The 15,210-nt window shown below is 48.8% G+C and overlaps 1 protein-coding gene across 2 annotated transcripts in view; it reads left to right on the top strand.

Annotated features, from left to right (window-relative positions):
- ATXN10 (ataxin 10) overlaps positions 1-15,210 on the top strand; it is a 345,162-nt gene that overhangs the window by 293,422 nt on the left and 36,530 nt on the right. For both annotated transcript variants that reach the window (XM_063928886.1, XM_063928887.1), the window contains exon 10: positions 2,598-2,661. In XM_063928886.1, coding sequence (XP_063784956.1) covers positions 2,598-2,661 — 64 coding nt within the window. The remainder of the gene's footprint in view (positions 1-2,597; positions 2,662-15,210) is intronic.

Below are 15,210 nucleotides of genomic sequence, written 5' to 3'. Positions count from 1 at the left end.
AATCGGTGCTGCAGAGTCATCCGCACTCTCCCGCCCGTTTGGGAGCTTTGGTATAATCCCCATGGTCCTTACGGAGTCCCAGCATCCTCAAGGACGTTAGAGAAAATAAGATTTTACTTACCGGTAAATCTATTTCTCGTAGTCCGTAGAGGATGCTGGGCGCCCGTCCCAAGTGCGGACTTCTTCTGCATGACTTGTATATAGTTATTGCTTTCATAAGGGTTATGTTATAGTTTTCGGTGATACCGTGGCTATGTTGTTGTTCATACTGTTAACTGGGTAAGTTTATCTTAAGTTATACGGTGTGATTGGTGTGGCTGGTATGAATCTCGCCCTTAGATTTACAAAAATCCTTCCTCGTACTGTCCATCTCCTCTGGGCACAGTTTCCCTAACTGAGGTCTGGAGGAGGGGCATAGAGGGAGGAGCCAGTGCACACCCAGAATCCAAAGCTTTCTTAAAGTGCCCTATCTCCTGCGGAGCCCGTCTATTCCCCATGGTCCTTACGGAGTCCCAGCATCCTCTACGGACTACGAGAAATAGATTTACCGGTAAGTAAAATCTTATTTTTAGTGTATGCATATGAAGGAGAGAACAAATAACTGATCTGATCACTTTCCTTGGAATTCTACCATTTTATTGTTGCTTATTAATGTATATTTGTGATGCATATTTCTGATTGTGATTGCACAATAAATGTGATGTTATATAAATATAGGCCTTCCTATTATTAATTCTTAATACTTATTCATTTTTGAGGACCAATGGTTATACAAAAAATCTTTTATATATACATATATATATTTGATGTGATATAAGTAACAAGCATCCACAAGCTCAGTGATCATCTATTTATTGTCTTTTAAAAATGTTGGCTCGAATATCCGTGAGCGCCCGCAGTGACAGTTTCTCTGTTATAATAATGGGGATTCGCCCTATGCAATAGCAGAACCGTATTTTCGCCTAGGTGGAAAATGCAGCAGGGGCGGAAAACACGTGTTTACCGTTGAAAAAACACGCCCCATTTTTGACGATTTTTGAGCCATTTTTCACCAGTGCCTTTTTACTTTATAAAAAAAAAAGTGAAAAGGCATTGGCGAAACTTCCTTCAAAACGGCCCTAATTGATTACTTAGTGGAGCAAATTCATTAGCTCTGAAATGATCGGAGCTAATTGCATACCCCCCATAATATCTTACTTCCAAGTAATCAGTGTTTAAACGCGTTTCACCAATCACCAAATTTTTATTGATGACGAGAAAAATCGGACCGCAATTCCTGAAATGTCTATTTTTTTTCATTTCATTTTCTAATGAAGATTTATACTCCTGGTGTGAACCAATATTTAGATTATAATGCAAGAAGTGTTCTTTTGCATTATTTTCAAACAGTCTTGAAAGCGAACCAGCCCTAATAATTGTTGTACAGAAACCAAACTCTGAGCTAATTGAAAATATATGTAGCACTTGAAACGCCTGTATAAGGGCCGGGATTGTTCACCGCAGAGCAAAGGGTGGAGGTGGCTTTTCATACAATGCTCTCCACACTTCACATTTTTTGGGAGGACGGCAATCCCTCATTCAGGTATTTGGACAACACTTGAGAAGTCACTTCCCAGCTTTCTAAAAGTAAACGTTTGCCGTGCCTAAGGTGATTGAAGAACCTCAGATGTCTGTCGCTATGGAGGGGTACGGAGCAACAGGTTGCTGGCTGTTTATATAATGATATTGACAGAGTGTTTCCAATCTTTTGCAAGCTCGGAATCTTGCCCTTGACCAACCAGATGCAATGTGTCCCTTTTAATGAACTTGATTGTACATGTGAAATGAAAATGAGGAATGTATTAAAGCTGGGCAGCCCTGTATGGGGGACACACCCTTAATGCATGTTTACCAAAAGACAAATCTTAAATCAACTGTTGGATCATAGATTCTAGTTAATGGATGAACCTAAGTGGCACTGAGGTCTGCACCTGCTGTGTTTGTTAACATAAAGCAAAGAAATTAAGTAAGACATAAATGCAACTCCCTCTGGACTGATTTGCAAGTACAGATGGAGCTACGTTCATCTTGGCTTCTCTGCTGCGCCTAGGTGCACCAAGGATTATTAGCATAAGCCTTTCGTCTATTGTTCTCAGCTGCAATACAATACAGAGAGAACAATACAGCAGGGGATTAAGTCCGACTGCCCTCGCTCAGTTAATCCTATTAAAGGTAAAGATGAAGAGGTCTCCATCTGTAAATTGGACGTACTTTGCGCAAAGTAATTGTGCACGGATACAATTATGTACTCTATATTTGTCCATACGGAGAGTTGTACGCATCTCGTATGTGTGTACTCCTCTGCCTAGCCTGAATACGCTTTGTATAGATGAGAATGCCCCATCATCACTGTTCCCAGTTCCACCTCTTTGGTCAGAGGTGTAGATGCGATCATAAATCTGTACAACTTTGAGGATCCCAGTGGGTTTTCTTTCTCTTCTATGATTGTAGCCTCATTGACAATTCCGCAAAATGTTTTTTTCTACAACTGTTCCTGATTGTACCTTATTGCTGGTCAGTAGTTGTCTGACTTGTGTGATATTTGTGTATCCCTCCAGATTTATCAGCTAGACGGGATTCCGCTCATCCTGGATAACTGCAGCATCGATGACAACAATCCGTGTATCCTTTCCTCAGCAGCATAGTGTATGACTGTTACACATCAGAGCAATGATTGCTTGCAGACATTGGTACATTGCGATCTGTGCAAGACATTAAAGGTAACACACATAGCAAATAGTGAGGGACACCAGCTCTCCCATTTATTTGAAGCAGTAAGGCAGCGAGTGAAGAACAATTATGGTTTCTCTTACGTCCTAGAGGATGCTGGGGACTCCGTAAGGACCATGGGGTATAGACGGGCTCCGCAGGAGATAGGGCACCTAAAAAGAACTTTGACTATGGGTGTGCACTGGCTCCTCCCTCTATGCCCCTCCTCCAGACCTCAGTTAGATCTTGTGCCCAGAGGAGAATGGGTGCACTGCAGAGAGCTCTCCAGAGTTTTCTGTGGAAAAATAATTTTGTTAGGTTTTTTATTTTCAGGGAGTCCTGTTGGCAACAGGCTCCCTGCATCGTGGGATCGAGGAGAGAGAAGCAGAGCTGGCTTGTCAAGTTGGGCACTGCTTCTAAGGCTACTGGACACCATTAGCTCCAGAGGGAGTCGGAACACAGGTCTCACCTGGGGTTCGTCCCGGAGCCGCGACGCCGTCCTCCTCACAGATGCCGAAGGTAGAAGCGGATAGAGAAGACAGAAGACATCTTAGGCGGCAGAAGACATCAGATCTTCATGAGGTAAGGCGCGCAGCGGTAAGCTGCGCGCCATTGCTCCCAGTCATACACACACAGAGCAGCACTGAAGGGTGCAGGGCGCAGGGGGGGGGGCGCCCTGGGCAGCAACAAAACTCACATTTGGCACAAATACAGTGAGATTAGACTGCAGAGGCAGTAAATCTCTGATCCCCCGCCATTTTATTGAAAAATCACTGGGACCGAAGCCCGCCGTCGGGTGGGCGGGGCTTGATCCTCAGCACTAACCAGCGCCATTTTCTCCACAGAAGCTGCATGAGAAAGAAAACGCTGGCTCCCTGGTCTCTCCCCTGCTGAACACAGGCTGGAAAAAAGAGGAGGGGGGCACTTTGGCGACGCAGTGAGTGGGAATTGACATAATAGCGCTATCTGGATATATTTTTCTCTAACGTCCTAGTGGATGCTGGGGACTCCGTAAGGACCATGGGGAATAGACGGGCTCCGCAGGAGACTGGGCACTCTAAGAAAGATTTAGTACTACTGGTGTGCACTGGCTCCTCCCTCTATGCCCCTCCTCCAGACCTCAGTTAGAATCTGTGCCTGGACAGAGCTGGGTGCATTTTAGTGAGCTCTCCTGAGCTTGCTAATAAGAAAGTATTTTAGTTAGGTTTTTTATTTTCAGAGAGCTTCTGCAGGCAACAGACTCTCTGCTACGTGGGACTGAGGGTAGAGAAGCAAACCTACTAACTGCGGCTAGGTTGCGCTTCTTAGGCTACTGGACACCATTAGCTCCAGAGGGATCGAACACAGGAACCTGACCTTGTCGTCCGTTCCCGGAGCCGCGCCGCCGTCCCCCTCGCAGAGCCAGAAGACGGAAGCCGGCGGGTTGAAGCAAGAAGACGTCAAAATCGGCGGCAGAAGACTCCTGTCTTCATATGAGGTAGCGCACTGCAGCACTGCCATTCATTTTTCACAAAATCGCGGGACAGAAGCCCGCCGCTGAGGGGGCGGGGCCTTCTTCCTCAGCACTCACCAGCGCCATTTTCTCTCCACAGCTCCGCTGAGAGGAAGCTCCCCAGGCTCTCCCCTGCAGACTCACGGTAGAAAGGGTAAAAAGAGAGGGGGGGCACATAAATTTAGCGCATTATATATACAGCAGCTACTGGGTGAACACTAAGTTACTGTGTGATTCCTGGGTCATATAGCGCTGGGGTGTGTGCTGGCATACTCTCTCTCTGTCTCTCCAAAAGGCCTTGTGTGGGTCCTGTCCTCATATAGAGCATCCCCTGTGTGTGTGGTGTGTCGGTACGCGTGTGTCGACATGTCTGACGAAGAGGGCTATGTGGAGGCAGAGCAAGTGCAGATGAATGACGTGTCTCCGCCGACGGCGCCGACACCTGATTGGATGGATATGTGGAAGGTGTTAAATGATAATGTAAACTTCTTACATAAAAGGTTGGATAAAGCTGATGCCTTGGGACAGTCGGGGTCTCAGCCCATGCCTGATCCTACAGCGCAGAGGCCGTCAGGGTCTCAGAAGCGCCCACTATCCAAAATTGTTGACACAGATATCGACACGGATTCTGACTCGTGTCGATGACGATGATGCAAAATTGCAGCCTAAAATGGCTAAAGCCATCCGCTACATGATTATAGCAATGAAGGATGTTTTGCACATATCAGAGGTAAACCCTGTCCCTGACAAAAGGGTTTATATGTATGGGGAGAAAAAGCAAGAGGTGACTTTTCCCCCTTCACATGAGTTAAATGAATTATGTGAGAAAGCGTGGGATTCCCCCGATAAGAAAGTGCTGATTTCCAAAAGGTTACTTATGGCGTACCCTTTCCCGCCAACGGACAGGATGCGCTGGGAATCCTCCCCTAGGGTAGATAAAGCTCTGACACGCTTATCTAAGAAGGTGGCCCTGCCGTCACAGGATACGGCCGCCCTAAAGGATCCTGCAGATAGGAAGCAGGAAAGTATCCTGAAGTCTGTTTATACACATTCAGGTACTCTACTGAGGCCGGCAATTGCGTCGGCCTTGATGTGTAGTGCTGTAGCAGCATGGACAGATAATCTGTCTGAGGAAATGGATACCTTAGACAAGGATACCATTTTACTGACCCTGGGGCATATAAAAGACGCTGTCCTATATATGAGGGATGCCCAGAGGGACATTTGCCTACTGGGCTCTAGAATAAATGCAATGTCAATTTCTGCCAGAAGGGTCCTGTGGACTCGGCAATGGACAGGTGATGCCGACTCCAAAAAGCACATGGAGGTGTTACCTTACAAGGGTGAGGAATTGTTTGGGGACGGTCTCTCGGACCTAGTTTTCACAGCTACGGCTGGGAAGTCAAACTTTTTGCCATATATTCCCTCACAGCCTAAGAAAGCACCGTATTACCAAATGCAGTCCTTTCGATCACAAAGAAGCAAGAAGGTCAGAGGTGGGTCCTTTCTTGCCAGAGGCAGGGGTAGGGGAAAGAAGCTGCACCATACAGCTAGTTCCCAGGAACAGAAGTCCTCCCCGGCTTCCACTAAATCCACCGCATGACGCTGGGGCTCCACAGGAGCCAGGAGCGGTGGGGGCGCGTCTCCGAAATTTCAGCCACCAGTGGGTTCGCTCACAGGTGGATCCCTGGGCTATACAGATTGTGTCACAGGGATACAAGCTGGAATTCGAAGTGATGCCCCCTCACCGTTACCTCAAATCGGCCCTGCCAGCTTCCCCCATGGAACGGGAAGTAGTGTTAGAGGCAATTCACAAGTTATATCTGCAGCAGGTGGTGGTAAAGGTTCCCCTCCTTCAACAGGGAAGAGGATACTATTCCACAATGTTTGTGGTACCGAAACCGGACGGTTCGGTCAGACCCATATTGAATTTAAAGTCCCTGAACATTTATCTGAAAAGATTCAAGTTCAAAATGGAATCGCTCAGAGCGGTCATTGCAAGCCTGGAAGAGGGGGATTTTATGGTGTCTCTGGACATCAAGGATGCTTACTTGCATGTCCCCATTTATTCACCTCATCAGGAGTACCTCAGATTTGTGGTACAGGACTGTCATTACCAATTCCAGACGTTGCCGTTTGGGCTCTCCACGGCACCGAGAATATTTACCAAGGTAATGGCAGAAATGATGGTGCTCCTTCGAAAGCAAGGAGTCACAGTTATCCCATACTTGGACGATCTCCTCATAAAGGCGAGGTCCAGAGAGCAGTTGCTAATCAGCGTAGCACACTCTCAGGAAGTGTTGCAACAGCACGGCTGGATTCTGAATATCCCAAAGTCGCAGCTGATTCCTACAACGCGTCTGCCTTTTCTGGGCATGATTCTGGACACGGACCAGAATAAGGTATTTCTCCCGGCGGAGAAGGCTCAAGAGCTCGTGACTCTAGTCAGAGACCTCTTAAGACAGAAACAGGTGTCGGTGCATCGCTGCACGCGAGTCCTGGGAAAGATGGTGGCATCATACGAAGCCATTCCCTTCGGCAGGTTCCATGCGAGGATCTTTCAATGGGATCTGTTGGACAAGTGGTCCGGATCGCATCTTCAGATGCATCGACTGATCACCCTGTCCCCGAGGGCCAGGGTGTCTCTTCTGTGGTGGCTACAGAGTGCTCACCTTCTCGAGGGCCGCAGGTTCGGCATACAGGACTGGGTCCTGGTGACCACGGATGCGAGCCTCCGAGGGTGGGGGGCAGTCACTCAGGGAAGAAACTTCCAAGGGTTGTGGTCAAGTCAGGAGGCTTGTCTGCACATAAATATCCTGTAACTAAGGGCCATATACAACGCCCTGAGTCAAGCGGAGCCTCTGCTTCGAAACCAACCGGTGCTGATTCAGTCAGACAACATCACCGCAGTGGCTCATGTAAACCGCCAGGGCGGCACAAGAAGCAGAGTGGCGATGGCGGAAGCCACCAGGAATCTTCGTTGGGCGGAGAATCACGTGCAAGCACTGTCAGCAGTGTTCATTCCGGGAGTGGACAACTGGGAAGCAGACTTCCTCAGCAGGCACGACCTCCACCCGGGAGAATGGGGACTGCCACAGGTAGACATGATGGCGTCCCGTCTCAACAAAAAGCTACAAAGGTATTGCGCCAGGTCAAGAGACCCTCAGGCGATAGCTGTGGACGCACTGGTAACACCGTGGGTGTTCTAGTCGGTCTATGTGTTTCCTCCTCTTCCTCTCATACCCAAGGTGCTGAGAATCGTAAGAAGAAGAGGAGTGAGAACAATACTCATTGTTCCGGATTGGCCAAGAAGGACTTGGTACCCGGAACTGCAAGAAATGCTCACAGAGGACCCGTGGCCTCTGCCTCTTAGACAGGACCTGTTGCAACAGGGGCCCTGTCTGTTCCAAGACTTACCGCGGCTGCGTTTGACGGCATGGCGGTTGAACGCAGGATCCTAGCGGAAAAAGGCATTCCGGAGGAAGTTATTCGTACGCTGATAAAGGCTAGAAAGGACGTGACAGCAAGACACTATCACCGTATATGGCGAAAATATGTTGCCTGGTGTGAGGCCAGGAAGGCCCCTACAGAGGAATTCCAGCTGGGACGGTTCCTGCACTTCCTATAGTCTGGAGTGACTATGGGCCTGAAGTTGGGGTCCATAAAGGTCCAGATTTCGGCCCTATCCATTTTCTTTCAAAAGGAACTGGCTTCTCTTCCTGAAGTTCAGACGTTTGTTAAGGGAGTGCTGCATATTAAGCCCCCTTTTGTGCCACCAGTGGCACCTTGGGATCTCAATGTGGTGTTGGGTTTCCTGAAATCCCACTGGTTTGAGCCACTTAAGACCGTGGAGCTAAAGTATCTCACGTGGAAGGTGGTCATGCTATTGGCCTTAGCTTCGGCTAGGCGTGTGTCAGAATTGGCGGCTTTGTCATGTAAAAGCCCCTATCTGGTTTTCCATATGGACAGGGCAGAATTACGGACTCGTCCGCAATTTCTGCTGAAGGTGGTGTCATCTTCTCATTTGAACCAACCTATTGTGGTGCCTGCGGCTACTCGTGACTTGGAGGATTCCAAGTTGCTTGATGTAGTCAAGGCTTTGAAGATCTATGTAGCCAGGACGGCTGGAGTCAGGAAGACTGACTCGCTGTTTATCCTGTATGCATCCAACAAGCTGGGTGCTCCTGCTTCAAAGCAAACCATTGCTCGCTGGATCTGTAGCACGATTCAGCAGGCTCATTCTGCGGCTGGTTTGCCGCACCCAAAATCAGTGAAAGCCCATTCCACTAGGAAGGTGGGCTCTTCTTGGGCGGCTGCCCGAGGCGTCTCGGCATTACAGCTTTGCCGAGCAGCTACTTGGTCGGGTACAAACACATTTGCTAAGTTCTACAAGTTTGATACCCTGGCTGAGGAGGACCTTGTGTTTGCCCATTCGGTGCTGCAGAGTCATCCGCACTCTCCCGCCCGTTTGGGAGCTTTGGTATAATCCCCATGGTCCTTACGGAGTCCCCAGCATCCACTAGGACGTTAGAGAAAATAAGATTTTACTCACCGGTAAATCTATTTCTCGTAGTCCGTAGTGGATGCTGGGCGCCCGTCCCAAGTGCGGATTTTGTGCAATACGTGTACATAGTTATTGCTTAATAAAGGGTTATGTTATGTGGGCATCCATTGTTGATGCTCTGTTGTTGTTCATACTGTTGACTGGGTAAGTTTATCACAAGTTATACGGTGTGATTTTTGTGGCTGGTATGAGTCTTACCCTGGATTCCAAAATCCTTTCCTTATAATGTCAGCTTTTCCGGGCACAGTTTCCTTAACTGAGGTCTGGAGGAGGGGCATAGAGGGAGGAGCCAGTGCACACCAGTAGTACTAAATCTTTCTTAGAGTGCCCAGTCTCCTGTGGAGCCCGTCTATTCCCCATGGTCCTTACGGAGTCCCCAGCATCCACTACGGACTACGAGAAATAGATTTACCAGTGAGTAAAATCTTTTTTCTCTGACGTCCTAAGTGGATGCTGGGGACTCCGTCAGGACCATGGGGATTAGCGGCTCCGCAGGAGACAGGGCACAAAACTAAAGCTCTAGGATCAGGTGGTGTGCACTGGCTCCTCCCCCCATGACCCCCCTCCAAGCCCCAGTTAGGTTTTTGTGCCCGTCCGAGCAGGGTGCAATCTAGGTGGCTCTCTTAAGGAGCTGCTTAGAAAAAGTTTTTAGGTTTCTTATTTTCAGTGAGTCCTGCTGGCAACAGGCTCACTGCATCGAGGGACTTAGGGGAGAGAAGTTCAACTCACCTGCGTGCAGGATGGATTGGCTTCTTAGGCTACTGGACACCATTAGCTCCAGAGGGAGTCGGAACACAGGTCTCACCCTGGGGTTCGTCCCGGAGCCGCGCCGCCGACCCCCCTTGCAGATGCTGAAGATTGAAGGTCCAGAAACCGGCGGCAGAAGGCTTTTCAGTCTTCATGAAGGTAGCGCACAGCACTGCAGCTGTGCGCCGTTGTTGTCACACACTTCACACCAACGGTCACGGAGGGTGCAGGGCGTTGCTGGGGGCGCCCTGGGCAGCAATGTATAATACCTTATTCTGGCTAAAAATACATCACATATAGCCCCTGGAGGCTATATGGATGTATTTAACCCCTGCCAGGTCTCAGAAAAACGGGAGAAGAAGCCCGCCGAGAAGGGGGCGGGGCCTATTCTCCTCAGCACACAGAGCCATTTTCCCTCACAGAAAGGCTGGTGGGAAGGCTTCCAGGCTCTCCCCTGCACTGCACTACAGAAACAGGGTTAAAACAGAGAGGGGGGGCACTTATTTGGCGATATATATATATATATATATATATTAAAATGCTATAAGGGAAAAACACTTATATAAAGGTTGTCCCTGTATAATATAGCGTTTTTGGTGTGTGCTGGCAAACTCTCCCTCTGTCTCCCCAAAGGGCTAGTGGGGTCCTGTCCTCTATCAGAGCATTCCCTGTGTGTGTGCTGTGTGTCGGTAATTGTGTGTCGACATGTATGAGGACGATGTTGGTGAGGAGGCGGAGCAATTGCCGGTAATGGTGATGTCACTCTCTAGGGAGTCGACACCGGAATGGATGGCTTATTTAAGGAATTACGTGATAATGTCAACACGCTGCAAGGTCGGTTGACGACATGAGACGGCCGGCAAACCAATTAGTACCTGTCCAGGCGTCTAAAACACCGTCAGGGGCGTTAAAACGTCCTTTTACCTCAGTCGGTCGACACGGACACTGACTCCAGTGTCGACGGTGAAGAAACAAACGTATTTTCCTTTAGGGCCACACGTTACTTGTTAAGGGCAATGAAGGAGATGTTACATATTTCTGATACTACAAGTACCACAAAAAAGGGTATTATGTGGAGTGTGAAAAAAACTACATGTGGTTTTTCCTGAATCAGATAAATTAAATGAAGTGTGTGATGATGCGTGGGTTTCCCCCGATAGAAAATTATTGGCGGTATACCCTTTCCCGCCAGAAGTTATGGCGCGTTGGGAAACACACCTTAGGGTGGATAAGGCGCTCACACGCTTATAAAAACAAGTGGCGTTACCGTCTCCAGATACGGACGCCCTCAAGGAGCCAACTGATAGGAGGTTGGAAAATATCCTAAAAAGTATATACACACATACTGGTGTTATACTGCGACCAGCGATCGCCTCAGCCTGGATGGGCAGCGCTGGGGTGGCTTGGTCGGATTCCCTGACTGGAAATATTGATACCCTTGACAGGGACAGTATTTTATTGACTATAGAGCATTTAAAAGATGCATTTCTATATATGCGAAACTCTGGCATCAAGAGTAAGTACGATGTCCATATCTGCCAGACGATGTTTATGGACACGACAGTGGTCAGGTGATGCAGATTCCAAACGGCACATGGAAGTATTGCCGTATAAAGGGGAGGAGTTATTTGGGGTCGGTCCATCGGACCTGGTGGCCACGGCAACAGCTAGAAAATCCACCTTTTTTACCCCAAGTCACATCTCAGCAGAAAAAGACATAGTCTTTTCAGCCTCAGTCCTTTCGTCCCCATAATATCTGCCCAGGGATAGAGGTAAGGGAAGAAGACTGCAGCAGGCAGCCCATTCCCAGGAACAGAAGCCTTCCACCGCTTCTGCCAAGTCCTCAGCATGACGCTGGGGCCGTACAAACAGGTGCGGTGGGGGGGTCGTCTCAAGAGTTTTCAGCACGCAGTGGGCTCACTCGCAAGTGGACCCCTGGATCCTACAAGTAGTATCCCAGGGGTACAGATTGGAAATTCGAGACGTCTCCCCCTCGCAGGTTCCTGAAGTTTGCTTTACCAACGTCTACCTCCGACAGGGAGGCAGTATTGGAAACAATTCACAAGCTGTATTCCCAGCAGGTGATAATCAAAGTACCCCTCCTACAACAAGTAAAGGGGTATTATTCCACACTATATTGTGGTACTGAAGCCAGACGGCTCGGTGAGACCTATTCTAAATGGAGTCACTCAGAGCAGTGATAGCGAACCAGGAAGAAGGGGACTATATGGTGTCCCTGGACATCAAGGATGCTTACCTCCATGTCCAAATTTGCCCTTCTCACAAAGGGTACCTCAGGTTCGTGGTACAAAACTGTCACTATCAGTTTCAGACGCTGCCGTTTGGATTGTCCACGGCACCCCGGGTCTTTACCAAGGTAATGGCCGAAATGATGATTCTTCTTCAAAGAAAAGGCGTCTTAATTATCCCTTACTTGATCGATCTCCTGATAAGGGCAAGGTCCAGAGAACAGTTGGAGGTCTGAGTAGCACTATCTCAAGTAGTTCTACGACAGCACGGGTGGATTCTAAATATTCCAAAATCGCAGCTGTCTCCGACGACACGTCTGCTGTCCCTAGGGATGATTCTGGACACAGTCCAGAAAACGGTGTTTCTCCCGGAGGAGAAAGCCAGGGAGTTATCCGAGCTAGTCAGGAACCTCCAAAAACCAGGAAAAGTGTCAGTGCATCATTGCACAAGGGTCCTGGGAAAAATGGTGGCTTCTTACGAAGCGATTCCATTCGGCAGATTTCACGCAAGAACTTTTCAGTGGGATCTGCTGGACAAATGGTCCGGATCGCATCTTCAGATGCATCAGCGGATAACCATGTCTCCAAGGACAAGGGTGTCTCTTCTGTGGTGGTGGCTGCAGAGTGCTCATATACTAAAGTGCCACAGTTATGCATTCAGGACTGGGTCCTGGTGACCACGGATTCCAGCTTGAAAGGCTGGGGAGCAGTCACACAAGGAAAAAATTTCCAGGGAGTGTGATCAAGTCTGGGGACTTCTCTCCGCATAAATATACTGGAGCTAAGAGCAATTTACAATGCTCTAAGCTTAGCAAGACCTCTGCTTCAAGGTCAGCCGGTATTGATCCAGTGGGACAACATCACGGCAGTCGCCCACGTAAACAGACAGGGCGGCACAAGAAGCAGGAGGACAATGGCAGAAACTGCAAGGATTCTTCGCTGGGCGGAAAATCATGTGATAGCACTGTCAGCAGTTTTCATTCCGGGAGTGGACAACTGGGAAGCAGACTTCCTCAGCACGACCTCCACCCGGGAGAGTGGGGACTTCATCGAGAAGTTGTTTCCACATGATTGTGCACCGTTGGGAAAGACCAAAGGTGGACATGATGGCGTCCCGCCTGAACAAAAAACTGGACAGGTATTGCGCCAGGTCAAGAGACCCTCAGGAAATAGCTGTGGACGTTCTGGTAACACCATGGGTGTACCAGTCGGTGTATGTGTTCCCTCCTCTGCTTCTCATACCAAAGGTACTGAGAATTATAAGACGTAGAGGAGTAAGAACTATACTCGTGGCTCCGGATGGGCCAAGAAGGACTTGGTACCCGGAACTTCATGAGATGCTCACAGAGGACTCAGGGCCTCTGCCGATAAGAAGGGACTTGCTTCAGCAAGTACCATGTCTGTTCCAAGACTTACCGCGGGTGCGTTTGACGGCATGGCGGTTGAACGCCGGATCCTAAAGAAAAAAAGGCATTCCGGAAGAGGTCATTCCTACCCTGGTCAAAGCCAGGAAGGAGGTGACCGCACAACATTATCACCACATGTGGTGAAAATATGTTGCGTGGTGTGAGGTCAGGAAGGCCCCACGAAGAAATTTCAACTCGGTCGATTCCTGCATTTCCTGCAAACAGGAGTGTCTATGGGCCTCAAATTGGGGTCCATTAAGGTTCAAATTTCGGCCCTGTCGATTTTCTTCCAGAAAGAATTGGCTTCAGTTCCTGAAGTCCAGAAATTTGACAAGGGAGTACTGCATATACAACCCCCTTTTGTGCCTCCAGTGGCACTGTGGGATCTCAACGTAGTCCTGGGATTCCTCAAATCACGTTGGTTTAAACCGCTCAAATCTGTGGATTTGAAATATCTCACATGGAAAGTGACCATGATGTTGGCCCTGGCCTCGGCCAGGCGAGTGTCAGAATTGGCGGCTTTGTCTCACAAAAGCCCATATCTGATTGTCCATTCGGACAGGGCAGAGCTGCGGACTCGTCCCCAGTTTCTCCCTAAGGTGGTGTCAGCGTTTCACCTGAACCAGCTTATTGTGGTACCTGCGGCTACTAGAGACTTGGAGGACTCCAAGTTGCTAGATGTTGTCAGGGCCCTGAAAATATAGATTTCCAGGACGGCTGGAGTCAGGAAAACTGACTTGCTGTTATCCTGTATGCACCCAAAAAACTGGGTGCTCTTGCTTCTAAGTAGACGATTGCTAGTTGAATGTGTAGTACAATTCAGCTTGCACATTCTGTGGCAGGACTGCCACAGCCAAAATATATAAATGCCCATTCCACAAGGAAGGTGGGCTCATCTTGGGCGACTGCCCGAGGGGTCTCGGCTTTACAACTTTGCCGAGCTGCTACTTGGTCAGGGGCACACCCTGGCTGAGGAGGACCTGGAGTTCTCTCACTCGGTGCTGCAGAGTCATCCGCACTCTCCCGCCCGTTTGGGAGCTTTGGTATAATCCCCATGGTCCTGACGGAGTCCCCAGCATCCACTTAGGACGTCAGAGAAAATAAGATTTTACTTACCGATAAATCTATTTCTCGTAGTCCGTAGTGGATGCTGGGCGCCCATCCCAAGTGCGGATTGTCTGCAATACTTGTACATAGTTATTGTTACAAAAAAATCGGGTTGTTATTGTTGTGAGCCGTCTGTTCAGAGGCTCCTACGTTTGTCATACTGTTAACTGGGTTTAGATCACAAGTTATACGGTGTGATTAGTGTGGCTGGTATGAGTCTTACCCGGGATTCAATATCCTTCCTTATTGTGTACGCTCGTCCGGGCACAGTATCCTAACTGAGGCTTGGAGGGGGGTCATGGGGGGAGGAGCCAGTGCACACCACCTGATCCTAGAGCTTTAGTTTTGTGCCCTGTCTCCTGCGGAGCCGCTAATCCCCATGGTCCTGACGGAGTCCCCAGCATCCACTACGGACTACGAGAAATAGATTTATCGGTAAGTAAAATCTTATTTATTTTTTTCCAGTGTTGTTAAGCGCTGGTGTGTGCTGGCATACTCTTTCTCTGTCTCTCCTTAGGACCTGGTTGGGGTTTTGTCCCCTTATAGGTTAATCCCTGTGTGTGTGGGGTGTCGGTACGTGTGTGTCAACATGTCTGAGGCGGAAGGCTTCTCCAAGGAGGAGGTGGAGAAAATGAGTGGTGTGTCCCCGTCGGTTGTGCCGACTCCAGATTGGATGGACATGTGGCATAGGTTGCATGCAAGTGTGGCATCTTTACATAAAAGGCTTGATAAGGCTGGTTTAGGGGGGACATCAGGCGGTCAATCCTCAGATTGGACCGACTCACAGGGCCCGTCGGGGTCTCAAAAGCGTCCCTTAACACAAGACACTACTACCGACACGGATTCTGATTCCAGTGTCGACTATGACGAAGTATAATTGCACCCTAGGGTGACTAA

The sequence above is a fragment of the Pseudophryne corroboree genome, chromosome 6, assembly GCF_028390025.1.
Source record: "Pseudophryne corroboree isolate aPseCor3 chromosome 6, aPseCor3.hap2, whole genome shotgun sequence".
In the NCBI taxonomy this organism is placed as follows: Eukaryota; Metazoa; Chordata; class Amphibia; order Anura; family Myobatrachidae; genus Pseudophryne; species Pseudophryne corroboree.
Note: the sequence above shows the minus strand (reverse complement) of the source record. Positions and strands in the feature narration are given on the sequence as shown.